Source organism: Callorhinus ursinus, unplaced genomic scaffold (assembly GCF_003265705.2).
Source record: "Callorhinus ursinus isolate GAN/ISIS: 27379988/994484 unplaced genomic scaffold, GSC_fseal_2.0 scaffold16, whole genome shotgun sequence".
Taxonomy (NCBI): domain Eukaryota; kingdom Metazoa; phylum Chordata; class Mammalia; order Carnivora; family Otariidae; genus Callorhinus; species Callorhinus ursinus.
Genome location: NW_027397078.1, coordinates 12,484,702 through 12,498,507, shown reverse-complemented (window position 1 = coordinate 12,498,507; position 13,806 = coordinate 12,484,702). Strand labels below are relative to the sequence as shown.

Here is a 13,806-nt window from a genome sequence, read left to right as displayed (position 1 = left end):
TGACTTAAAGAGAGATTTTATTAGACTTGCAGTTAACATTGTGATTTTTGAGGTGGAAATTATACAGTGATATATAGATCTTTAACACAATATTTGAGCTGTAATTGTGTGATTCCAGTAAAACTTAATATGGAGAGAAAGAACTGGAAATGCTTCCTGGGAAAGTTAGGAAAGAATTTTTATGGAGAAAAAAAATTTTAAAGAATTTCTGGGGAGGATTGATAGCTTGGATTGATTTTTCTGGGCATGGTATATGTTTTCTCACGTATAAAAATGATTTTAAAGAATAAATAAAAATGATTTAATTAATAATCTATATCTATATCCATATCCCAGCTGTGTTGCCTTTCATTTAATTATTTGTCCTAAAAGTTTATTGTTTAATTATAATATTTGTACCTCTTCCATTCTTCATATGTTTTGTTACTTTTTAAAATCTATTTTTGTTAGAAACGTCATTATATTTTATTGAAGATTTAAAAGCGTTTCACTCATTCATTTGGATTTGTTTTAAGGGAATTCAAATGATGAAGAAATCATACTGTTTGTCCTCAGGAAGCTTATAGACTAGTAGAAATGACAGCAATTGGGCACATGATAACCCTGATACACAACTCAAACTGATAAGTGCTTGTCTCCTTAGCTTTCTCATCACTGGAGTGTTTATTCACCTGGTTACAAAAATTGTTTCAGGGCTTCAGTTGTCCACAGTTGATTCGGGGACAGTCAGACTTGGAACCTTTGCTGGAATTTTGGAAAAGGGATTTTTTTTTCCCCCCAGGTCTGCTAAGCTGGTAAATATAAGTCTGGGGTAAGTGGGTAGAGTCTCCAAGAATGAGGTCGGCATAGAGAAAGAAGGATGACATCTTAAGATTTCAGGTATATTTCTGGATGCTGTCATTGTAACAGTGGTCATTCCTTCTGTATATTGCCAGTTAGTGGGTCAACAAACTACCTCTGTGGTCCCTGCAGTTTTAGTTGGGTTTCTGACACAAATGGAAGTGATTTGAGAATTGCAGTGTCTGAAGCCTGTGCTCTCCCCACGTTGCTGTTGGTTGCCAACCCTGGTTATACATCAGGGACACCTGGATGTCTTTTACAAAATACAGTTTCCAGATCCAAATCTAGACCTACTGAATCACTCCCAGGTTGGAAGAGGTCTAGGAGCCTGTATTTTAAAAGTTTCCAGGGTGCCTGGGTGGCTCAGTCGGTTAAGTGTCTGACTCTTGATCTTAGCTCAGGTCTTGATCTCAGGGTGGTGAATTCAAGCCTTGCATTGGGCTCCACCCTGGGCATGGAGCCTACTTTAAAAAAAAAAAATTATTGGAAATGGGGCGCCTGGGTGGTGCAGTCAGTTGAGCATCGAACTCTTGGTTTCAGCTCAGGTTGTGATCTCAGGGTTGTGAGATTGAGCCCAGCTTCAAGCTCTGTGCTCAGCGTGGAGTCTGCTTAAGACTCTCTCTCCCTCTGCCCCTCCCCTCCTCTCTCTAAAATAAATAAGTAAGTGTATAAAAAAAATAAAAGTTTCCTTCCCAAATCACTGTCATAGTTAATCCACATATTAGAGTTGGGGATCCATTGCTGTGTGGTGTAATGCCACCACTTTACATCTCCATTTTGTAAGTGGAGAAAGGCCCAGAAAATTAAAGTCCCTTTAGGAGGCCATGTAAGAGGTCACATCAAGTCTCCTGAGTAAGCACCAAGTCTAAGTCTTTGTTGCTTTTTCCGTTATGCAATGCTGCATTAAAAAGTCACATTGCTCTTTATTCTTAGGTTAGTGATTATCTTAGTTCGAGTCCCCTAGACAATGAAGCCTGATGCAAGAATTAAATACTGATGCTTTACTTGGAAGGTGCAAACTCAGGGCAACGAGAGTGGGAGAAAAGAGAAACAAGGAAGGGAAGAAATGGGAAGCAAAACAATGAATGATGCTTGAGCTGCTTTCTCACTGTCTGCTATTTACCTCCGTGAATAGATGCAACAGGTTGCTCAGCAGGTATCACTTTGAAAAACTATGTGAAAAAGGCCCCTGAGCAATCATTGTGAAAGAGGAAGGAAAGGAATTTTGTCTTCATGTGTACCTCCTGTCTCCTGTACCTATTTGCCAGATTTTACTCCATGGGAGTTAATGGCCCTTGGCTTTGAGGTGGCCCCACAGAATGCCAGGTTCCATGCCCTACCATGGCAAGAGGAGCCAGAAATTCTGAACTTGGGACTGATCTACCTGTCCCTCAAGCAGCAGCCAAGGGGTTGGCTCCATTAGTTCTGAAGGAAGTTGCAGGTCATCCTCAGGCTGAGGGACACGGAGGCGGGACAATAGCTGAGGTTGCTGGAGGTGGCAGAACGAAGGGAATCTCAGCAAATGGATCCCATACAGCAATGCTGTCTTACTGTTAATATTTTAAAGAATTCTTGTTACACTGTCAGCAGCTTTCATAGACAATATCCAGTTTCTTTCCCTTTCCCCTACCATCTCTGCTCACAAACTTCATCCCAGGTCCTGAGCCTGCTCTCATCTGAGACCTGGGATCCAGGCACCCTTCTGTGCTGTCCACCAGTCTCCCCAGTCATGCCTGCAGTCTCATGAGTTCTACTGTAATATTAATGTCAGCCCTGGCTCCTTTCTATGCTCCCATCCTTGTGATGCATCTTCCTCTTTCCCTTGTGTTTCAGTCCCCAGGTCAAAGCTTCTACTCTATTTCTTAAAATCCAAGCTAGTTGTTTTCAGACTCCCTCACTAGGTACTGGTATACTCACTCTTCCCGCCATCTACTCCTGTCTTAGACAGCGCAAGTTCCCTCAGACAAGAATCTTGCCTCTGAACTTGGGATCCCGTGTCTTTCTTGACTGTAGCACAGGTCTCTGACATCAATCAGACCTAGTTTTTCTTATCTCTCGTCCACATACTTGATTATAATTTCACTTCTATTTTTGAAAATCCCAGTCACAAATGTGTGACTAATCCTCCTTTCTCGTCTGGCTGCCTTTCCCATACCTGTCCTCCCAGAGTAAAAGTTTCCAGCTTGTTCATTTGTTAATCTGTGTCTTGTCCTAACATTTGGGGGCTCTGCCAGCCCCAGGTTCTTTCCTCTTCACGCCATACATTAATGAAACATGATTGTGTCCTATATTATCAAAACATACTAATATCCAAGACTGTGTATATATTATTTATCCTTACAGTTTTATTGTAAGATACTTTGAGTCTATCAATGTCTCCCACTTTGCCTTTTATTGTTTTATATCTATGGACATAGAGCCTGCAAGCAAAAACAAATGTGAACTTTAAACGGCATCTTAATCTTTCCATTAGATCTTCAATAGTGAACATATGCTATGCAATAATACATTTAGGAAGACATTTAATCAAAAGTTGCATAAGCCTTTTCCCCTAGTTTAAGTCCTAGAGAATGTGTTGTTTATCAGCATGCCAACAGCTTAAACTAATTTGCACTCTTAGTAAATCAATCTATGAGAACTTAAAAATCAACTCTGTTTAAAACAGAGTTTATTTTTAACATATGATAGTTAGAGAAAGTTTATGGTATTCGGAATTGAAAATTCAAAAGACAGTTAATTTACCATCAGTAATCTTTTGCTTCCTCATGGAGGGGTTAATTAGAAATTTTATTTCAGTTCTTTTGGAAATTTTGCCTTAAAAAATTATATAGAAAGAAGAGACAACTTCCTAGTTAGAATATTGGCAAGCTGCAACGCCATAATAAGCTCTCTTCTAATTTTCCATTAAATGATCCATGAATACATACAGAAACTCAAAAATTCAGTAGCAATGGAAAGGAAAGATAACAGCCACCCATTTACGTAAGTCCTTTGAGAAATTCCCAGTAATTACTGAGCTGATGTGGCCTGATTGAAAAACACACTTAATAGCCTCCACAGCTCATGCCTAATTAAAAGAAAATTTAAGTATAAAGAGGAAACAGTCTAGTCCCATAATCTGTCTTTTCCTAAGAAATTTATTATCTGCACCTACCAGAAAACTTGGAAGCCACCTCCTCATTGCATCCTTTCTGGCACATAGTAGGTGTTTTAAAACTTTTTCTCTGATGAGTAAATGAATCCATGTGAAATACTTTCTAAGGAGGCCCTCTATTAAGACTTCTTTTTCTGCATTCCTCTTGAAGATCCAAACCCCCTGGAATTAAAATGACTGTAACCATTGGAGAAAATGTGGAGGAACATCATTCTACCAAGGCTGTATAGAATCTAGCATGTACAGAGATAGGAAGAGTCCAAGTGATTTGTGGTTCGTGTTACTGGTGACATTAGAGTTTATCCATTATTAGGAAGATAACGCAATTTTCTAAAACGTCAATTTTCCCTAGATTATTTGAAAACTGCCAATGGATGTAAGACACTATCCTCCCTACGTCTAATAGATGGGTGCTTCTTTGCTATAGGAAATTGGCCCACGGGGATGCACTGAGTTACCTCCACATGCAGATCTAAGAAATCGCTGCAAAGTGAAAGGAGGCTGAGACCCTATACAAGTGACCACGTTGGAGAGATACCCCTCTCCTTTTTATACGAGCAAACGAGAAAAGGCAGAAATGATTTCTTTTAATGCTAAAAGATAAGAGAGTGACACCTAAATTCACACTTAAATGGGTTATAGTGAAACTATAGAAGGGCAAACACAAGAGAAATTCTGAAAAACAACAAGACAAAAAGACACGATTTTCAAAGGAACAAAAATGATAGCAAAGGTAGAATCCCCAACAGTAAGCATAGAAGCCCGAAGAATGTGGAATTGCACTGCTGAAGCAAATTAACTGTCAGCCTAGAATTTTAAATCCCAGGGAACTATCACTCAAGAGTAAGGATGAAGTAAAAGTGTTTCCAGTCCAACAATGAGATTAAGACAATTTAAAACTCACAGATACTTGCTAAAAGAACAAATGGAGAACCTACTTCGGAATGAAGGAAATTGAATTCAGAAAAAGTAATTAGGATCCAGTAATAGTGGTTATTAAAACTATCAATAAATGTGTGTAAATCTCAGTGAGCATTGACTATGGAAATAATAATGAATAACTCAGGTGTTCTAAAAGCAAAGTGAACTCAAGTACTAAATAATAACTTTATCAGGGGGATGGGTATTGCATCAGACATGTAAGGTTCTTGCATTTGGGGGGAAGAGGTTTGAACTATTTTAATACATTTTTTATAAAGTGTAAATGTTGAAAACTTGGGACAACCAAAAAATATAGAGATAGGATATATATAATTTCTTTTTTTTTTAAAGATTTATTTATTTGAGGCGGGGAGATGGAGAGGGAGAGTCATGTTTTTAAGCAGACTCCGCGCTGAATGCAGAGTCTGACTGAGGGCTCGATCCAACAACCCTAAGACACTGTGAGATCATGAACGGAGCCGTAACCGAGTTGGACACCCAAGTGACTGCACCACCCAGGCACCCCCTGTTTTTTGAAGTAGGCTTCATGCCCACCATGGAGCCCAACACTGGGCTTGAGCTCACGAATCTGAAATTAAGACCTGAGAGGGAAAGTCGGACACTTAACCAATTGAGCCACCCAGGCACCCCAGAATACATAATTTCTGAACCAGTAGAGGCATAAAAGAAAATAAAGAAAACTTTGATGGGTCCAGTAGAATGCAGGAACAGAGAAGAATTAAAGGAAGGTTGTAGTACAGAGAGGTACCATATGAGATGTTCAACACAAATATATCATGAATCGTGATAAATATACACAGACTAAACTGAAAGTTGGTATTTTGAGAATAGAAAGTGAAATGCAGCTTTATGCTGTTGACAAAATTACCTGGTAAGATATCTAGAAATGTACATATCTAGTAATGTATATACTAATCAAAAATTAGCTGACATAAATATATTAGAATAAGTAGACTTTAAAGCAAGTATATTAATTTTTTTTAAAAATCACCCAATGTAGAGAAAAATTCCGAACTTATTTCCACCTAACCACATAATCTCAAAATGTGTAAAGCAAAATTTGACAAATATGGAAGGAGAAATGAACAAACCCTCAGAGTAGGAGATTTTATTATACTTCTTTCAGTAATTGAAAGATCAAGCTGACAGGATGTTAGTAAAGCCCTACCAGACTTGACCAACACAATTAATGAGATTAGGCTTTCCTCTACTGATTAAGCCTACTGTAGCTCTGCTGCAAATAATTGTCTATCTTTGATCTCTCTCTCCGGACTTCTTCCTATGCTTTAGGGCACCTGTGAGGATGTGCAAGTATTGCCTTTCAGCAAAATCTGACAGGGAACTGCATACCAGTCTTTCTTGGTTACAGATACTTAAAAACTTTACGGGGGAAAAAAGTCTAGTGCTCTCAGCCATTTAGAATTGGTTAGGAAAATAAAGGTCATATGCCATTCTCTTAGCATCCCCCAAACTTTCTTTTTCCTTCTTTGATTCCTACTTCCCCCTCTTCTTTACTTTTATCCTCCTTCCTTCTTCCTTTCTTCCTTTTTTCCTGTTTGTATCTCTTTTTATCCCTCTATTTTCACCCTTAAATGTTATATTATTTGAGATCTTCCTGGTGATAGAAAAGCAAAAGTAGCTGAGCCTCTTTTGAAGTGATAAAATCCAATTTAACCAGTATTTCAAAAATTGAATTTGTCCATAAATAATATGGGTCTTTATCATTTTAAATTGCTGTTACTTTATTGAGTAGTATAGTAAGTTTAACAATTTAAGCAGCAAGTCATTTCAGAAAACAGTTTTCCCTGAGTGGATGATACTAAACTACACTTCTACTAAAGAAAACATTTGGGGCACCTGAGTGTCTCAGCCCATTAAGTGTCTGCCTTAGGCTCAGGTCATGATCTCAGGGTCCTGGGATCTCTACTCAGCAGGCAGTCTACTTCTCCCTCTCCCTCTGCCTCCTCCCCCCTGCTCATGCTCTGTCTCTGTCTCTCTTTCTCTCGAATAAAGAAATAAGATCTTAAAAAAAAAAGAAGACATTTTACAAAATAAATCAAACACACTCTAAAATTTGTAATTGCTGAATCCTTTCCTTGTTTATGTGAAGTCTATGGCATACTTCATGTTTCTGATATTAAATGAGGAAGCTCAGTAATGAGCAATCGTTAGCACGCAATGAGACTGTCACTTACTTTACCTGAGTATTTGTGCGGCAGATGCTCATGTGCCAATAAGAACATAATAAAGTAACTAAAATGGGTAAAATTCCAACTAGCATGTGATTTGGTCTTTTTATTTGTAGAATAGAAAAAAAAATCTGCACTGAAACTTTCTAGTAGTAGATGGAAGTGGGATTAGCAAATGGGAAAATATAATTACTCATGCATTAATTTACAACAAATAAATATTTATTATAAATTCATTTATATAAATCAGTTTGTATCATAAATATAGTAATTCTCTTGGTACCTCATTTTCTGAATTAAGATATGCTTGCTAATAATATACCTAAATAACTCTAGAAGATAATAACCATTTTACTGTATTACTCAGTCTCTTCCAAATTTCTGATGTACTTTCATCTAATCATGAAATATTAAGGCAGAAAGAAACCTAATAGAGGTGAGTTAATCAAATTATATTCTATGGAGCCTTGACATTCCTTTAAAGTGCTTTTGTTTGTCTACAGGGGGGCTGTGGAAATGAATGGAAGCTTCTAGCTTCTCATCTTCAACCAGATCAACTCTAGGTTACTTGGCTTTATATTTGTATATTGAAATTCTGTCTTAGGTATTTTTCAGACACAGTACCCCCCCCCAAGCCAAAAAATAAGATGTTTAAAAGCCGTTGATTAAATCTTACTCCTTAATTTAACCAGATTAAGAACTTATGTGCTAAAAAAAAGACTCTCTAAATTGTTTGCCCAAGGTCACACAATATAGGAAAGGGAGCTAAAACTAGAAAACGGGATTTTTAACTCTCACCTTCCTAGTTTTATACATGTGTCTTTCTTTGCACTTAAGATACGGTGAATTGTTTCAGTAAAGCTCAAGTGGATCACGTCTGCCTGTACACATGTTTCACGTAGTCTCCCCTTCCTTGTTGACCCTGGTCTTGGCCATGTGACTTGCTTTGGCCAATGGTTTGCTAAGGAATGTGAAAGTAGCAGATATATGATAACCATTTGTATATTAGGGCTTTCTTTTGCAGCTAGTACTCTTCATGTACTATATGAAACATATTTGGCTCATCTCATAGATTAGAGAGCTCCTGGCCAGAATTCCTAGTTGAGGCCCCAAATCATGAGTGAGCCCAGCTAATAACACATAAAGTAGATAAGCCTTCCCGAATGAGGTCAGATCACAGACTCATGAGCAAATAGATGGGCATTTCTTTAAACCACTAAGTTTTGAGGTAGTTTGTTTTTGTAGTGATAGCTGACCAAAAGAGCAGTATTAACTTATTCTGCCAACCATGACCTTTCCTAGGATATGAGTGCAGCATATTTTTATGGGTTATTTCAAAAACTATAGAGCACACTGACTTCTTCTAGTAGCTAATGTAATATAAAATTATGTATTCTTTCACTAGAGAGAGTCTGTCTTTATTTCCTTTATTTCCTTCAGTAAGTGTAATCTGGTAAATTTAGATATATTTGGTTATCTTTAATCATAGAACCCTGGCAACTGCCACAGTTACCAGGATCATCTGTGAGGGAAAGGCACTAGCTGAGCTACATCTGAGCATCTGAGTAGAGTGGGGGTGGAAAGGACAGGTCCAGATTGTTCTTAACATATGTGATACCAGGTCAAAAGTACAAATGAAAGCCCATATACCATATGTCTAAATTTTTTTGAAAGATTTTATTATTTATTTAAGAGAGAGAATGAGACAGTGAGAGCATGAGAGGGGGGAGGGTCAGAGGGAGAAGCAGACTCCCCGCCGAGCAGGGAGCCCGATGCGGGACTCGATCCCGGGACTCCGGGATCATGACCTGAGCCGAAGGCAGTCGCCCAGCCGACTGAGCCACTCAGGCGCCCCATTTGTCTAAAATTTTTAAGTGGTAAATCAAACTAACAAATTTTTAAATAGAATATATTCTGTTATTCCACCTTGACAAATATAACTTTAAACCAACCTGTAAGACCACGTTTGAATTTAGAATTTTGGGCCACCGCAGAGTTTTGTACTAGAATATGATAGCACAGAATAGTTGGGCCCTGGCCAAGTGCCCACTCTGTTCTCTTCCTTCCTTCAACTTCAACACTCCTTCAGCAAGGGGTTCTCATGTACAAATTTGTGGATGTCTCAGCCCACGTAAATAATTTTGGTCTCCATCTTCCCCTTGATAGCCATGTCTTAGGCTGCAATTCTAGGAGTGTTCTGGTGAGAGGACTGTCAAAGAGAAGAGTCCTGTGCAAGCCCTGGAAATGGGATCCAACTCTTTGGACTGTGAATTATGGCATCAAATGAACTGGGACCATGGATGGGGCTGGGTTGCCTAGAGGCCTGTCCCAATGGGCCCATGTACTCCTTGCATGTGCAGAGACACAATGACAGAGGACACTCAAAGGCCCTAGAAAGCGTGAGGCCCTGGACAGGAAGCTCTCTTTCTTGGGCCTAACGGTGTGTGTTTGGCTGGGGGATCCCCAGCAGCAGACCCTGAAACTAGGTCTTGAGAGCAAGTAGTTTGAGAGGTGATCTTAGGAACCATAGGTAGGAGTGTGAGAGAGTGAGAGAGCAAGGAGAAGCCAATTCACGTAATGTTAATGAGCATTAACATTACGTGAGGTTATGTAATAACATACGTAACATCATACATATAACATACATAATAACATACATAACATACATAACAACAATTGTTAACAGTTTGGGCTCAGTTGCACTGGGGATCTCTAGGAGCTCATGTAGAATTCACCCAGGGTTATCCCTACTAAATGTCAAAGACCCTGGGTTAATTTTCTACCAATGTGATACATTATTTGTTGAGGATTGCAAAGGTAGGCATGAACTATCACTTCTGGCCTGATCCACATGAGGGCTGAGTACCTTCCTATGCTCAGAGAAAGCCCTCAGAGAGAAAGAAGTTTTCCATAAAGCCATTTGCCTTCAGGGTGGACTTAAATGCCCAGGGGATGTGGCAAGGCATGGATGGTATCTGCTCCAGTGCAGATTCGGGAAGGACTTTGAGAAAACCTGCCCCTAAAAGACAATGATGGCATGATGGCATAATGTGGCCAGTAAAAGTTCCAAGTTTCTAAAGATCCAAATGGTTTCTACAGCTGCTATTTTACATCTGAAGGGATGCAGAAACAGAAGTGGCTTCTTATTTATAATAGATCATAATACTCCTATTTATGTTTATTACTCAAATCGAATTATTTTGTATGTTTAAGAAACGATGCATATTATTTTATCAGTACATCTTCAAAAATAGAACTATCTTACTGTGAACTCCACTGTTACGATGGATTCCTTTTCGGACTGGCAAAGAAAGAGGCTGGCACCGTGCATTCCTTAGGGTCTTTACTCATGAACATTTCATGAGTTGGAAAATGTACACTGAAGAATGTCCTTGGCTTTCACTTTCAGACTCACTATCATTAGGAAGTGGATATTTTTAGGAAAAGGGAAATAGTGGAGAACATAAAGCTTCTGATAGAAGCTTTATACTAGGACTTGTGCATTTCAATTATTGTTTACTATTAAATGGCTAGTGATTCTTTATCTTTGATGAGAACAGTAATTACTGTTGAGTTGGAGTTGCTTAAATTTCCTATTCTAAGCAGTTTAATTTTATTTAAATTACCTAATCTAAATATTTTCATTTCAGTCTGTTTGTGAAAGAGAACAATGAGGTTTCTTTATTTCTGTTAATAAAGCAACAAATTTTGATCAGATGATTATCTCACCTGGTTTGTTCTAATGATGTTGCCACAACTCAAATAATTCTCTCAGAATGAAAACAATCAATGAATAACAGATGATAAAATGTGCCTGGAGTCCTTTTCGACGAGAAAAAAATTTTATTCTAAAATTAAATCTGTACTTGAATGGGATGGAATAAAAATAACATTCTGACAGCCTTTATTTTCTCTTTAGACCAGCTGATAATCTTGAACTTCTGTTAGATGTAATACAGATTTCAAATGTGATCCACTGTCAGTGTGTTTTAATATACAATGTATAATACTAACATTATATATAGTATATATGACATATAGCAATATACAATATGCAACATGCTATATAATATGTAATTAATATGTTTTTATAATACATAACACCTAACAGGTAACCCACATATACAAATCCTCAATTTGATTTTAAAATGATTTAAGGCAATTAATGTTCTTGCAGTTGTGACTGGTTTTCTTGGCATAAACTTCAGTGTATTTGAAAACAGGTTTGCCATTTTTAACATTTGAGGTGCTAAATGTGAGTGAATTAAAATTATAGCTAATTAATGTCATACTACTTGTCTGGTCCATTGACTGATGGGCTTGATTTATTTTCTTGGTTTCAGAGAAATTCCTCATATAGAATCAGGCTTTGAACTTCTTTTTTTATCATTTGTTTTTTATCTATTACTTTAAAAATTTGCCATTAGCAGTGAAATGTGCATTAAACTCTTATACTACATCCTATTTTAGCATTGAGAGATTTTTATAACTATTTTCTCATTTCATGGAAATAAGAAAATGGTGACCTTCAGAGAAAAAATTAGTGTTGCTCAGAAGGAAAGGCCAATATATATAGTCTGCCTACTGTAAGAACTGATATTAGCTGTTGACTTAAGGTTAATGGTGTAACAAGGTGATATGAGAAGTATTAATTGGGCATACCTCTGCTTCTCTTGGTTATTAACGATGGAAAAATTATTTCCATCTGCTGGTCAAGCTGCAAATTATTTTGATTACTAGGGGACAGAGTACCCCTAAGTCATAGAAAAGTAACAAACAATAATGCTCACCAAATATTCCATATATCTGTCTCTCAGCCCCCATTCAGTTAGATAGAGCCATGTGGTTGGTTCTGGCCAATTAAATGTGCAGTTGGCACTTGGACAATACAGGTGTTAGGAGCACCTACCCCTCGCACAGTCACAAATCCTTATATAACTTTTGACTTCCCCAAAACTTAACTACTAATAGCCTCCTGTTGACTGGAAGCCTTATCAATAGCATTAAGAGTTGACTAACACACAGCTTGTATGCTGTATGTATTGTATACTGTACTCTTACAATAAAGTAAGCTAGAGGAAAGAAAATATTAAGAAAGTCCTAAGAAAGAGAAAATGCATTTCTAGTACTGTACTGTGTTTATTGAAAAAAGCCCACGTATAAGTGAACCTGCGTGGTTCAAACCCGTATTGTTCAAGGGTCATCTGTAATGTGTATTACTTTTAAGTTGAGCACTGGAAAGCCCTTGAGCAAGCTTCTAGCCACTTTTCTTCCCCTGACCTGTCAACAGAGGAAGAGAGGTGTCCCTGATGGTACACCTGCAAGATAGTGGTATTATTCACAACATGGGTCCCTGAGTGACTTTATGGAGTAGACCTTCCTATGACCTATGCACAAGATATATTCTGTTATTGTGGTTATGCCCTGGCGATTTAAGGGTAATGTGTTACTTCAGGATAAGCTAGTCTCTTCTAGATTATACAATATAATTAAATACAGTAGTATTAAATATTGCTTTACTCCAAAATGAATTTTAGGACTTAGGCCACCAAAAATAACTAAGCTATTTAAAACATTTTTTTAATAGTTGCAGATGGATCTGTTCTAGTTCCTTTACGATTTGTTCCTATCAGTCCTGGACGCTACCCGTGTAAAATTTTGCTGATATCACGGTATGATGTGCGTGTCTATTGCATTGAAGGTGTGGTAAATGAAGAACGTCCAGAGGCCAGGTTTGAATTTGAAACACCAGCATTTGAAGCCCTTACCCAACATATTCCAGTAGTAAGTGGTACTTATACTTATTTTTTTTTGCTACTTTTCTCCATTCCCACTGCCACTGTCTCAATTAAAGTTCTCCAAACCTCTCATTTTGAACTATTACAATTTCTAATTGCATTATCTGCTGCCATTTATTTCTCCACATTGAGGACAGAGCTTTATTCTTCAATATAAATGTACCGTGTTACGTACCGCACTAATCACTTCTGTTGGATCTCTTTCCTTCAAAAAATAACTCCAACTTCCTTAACTTATCATCACATTCCCACTCAAAAGGGAATTCCTGGCTCCACCAGGCAGTTAGGATCTCGAGAATCTCTGCTTCAAATTCAGTTGTGATCTTCACAATTAAGATGGGTTCATGGGCACTAAGAACAATGACTGGCTGTAGCTTGGCTCTCAAAGTGACACTACAGCATAGAAGAAGGTAATATATTTGTAAGGAGTGTTGAATTTTCTAGACTAGAAATTGGTTTTGTTTGTTTAATTTTTAAAGATTTAAGAAAAGTCTGCTCAAAGCACAAAAATTTGTTCTGATGAGATGTGTAAGCTTTGCTATCTGAGCAATCTACCAGATAGATTGCCCATAATTAGGAGTAGAATGTGTAATTCTAAGACCAGTTTATAATTTTCACAGTAATTAATCAGTCAAACAAATATTTCTTTAAATATTAAATAACCCATGGATCAACCTATTAGACAGTGCTTCTATATGACAATGAAAGCATACATAGTCATCCTTATGCTGTATATTCACATTGTTGATAGTTGTTCTTAACAACTATGACTTTCAAATGGTGATTCTCATGAAATGGAATTTAAAATACAATATATAATTTTATTAAAAGTAACATGAATTAATACGTAATTCAGCTTCATCAACATCACCCTTCTGATATT

General features: G+C 37.5%; 1 protein-coding gene across 1 annotated transcript in view; it reads left to right on the top strand.

Annotated features, from left to right (window-relative positions):
• CFAP47 (cilia and flagella associated protein 47) overlaps nt 1-13,806 on the top strand; it is a 514,691-nt gene that overhangs the window by 316,054 nt on the left and 184,831 nt on the right. Inside the window, exon 46 of the mRNA XM_073901936.1 lies at nt 12,713-12,909. Within this exon, the coding sequence (XP_073758037.1) occupies nt 12,713-12,909 (197 nt within the window). The remainder of the gene's footprint in view (nt 1-12,712; nt 12,910-13,806) is intronic.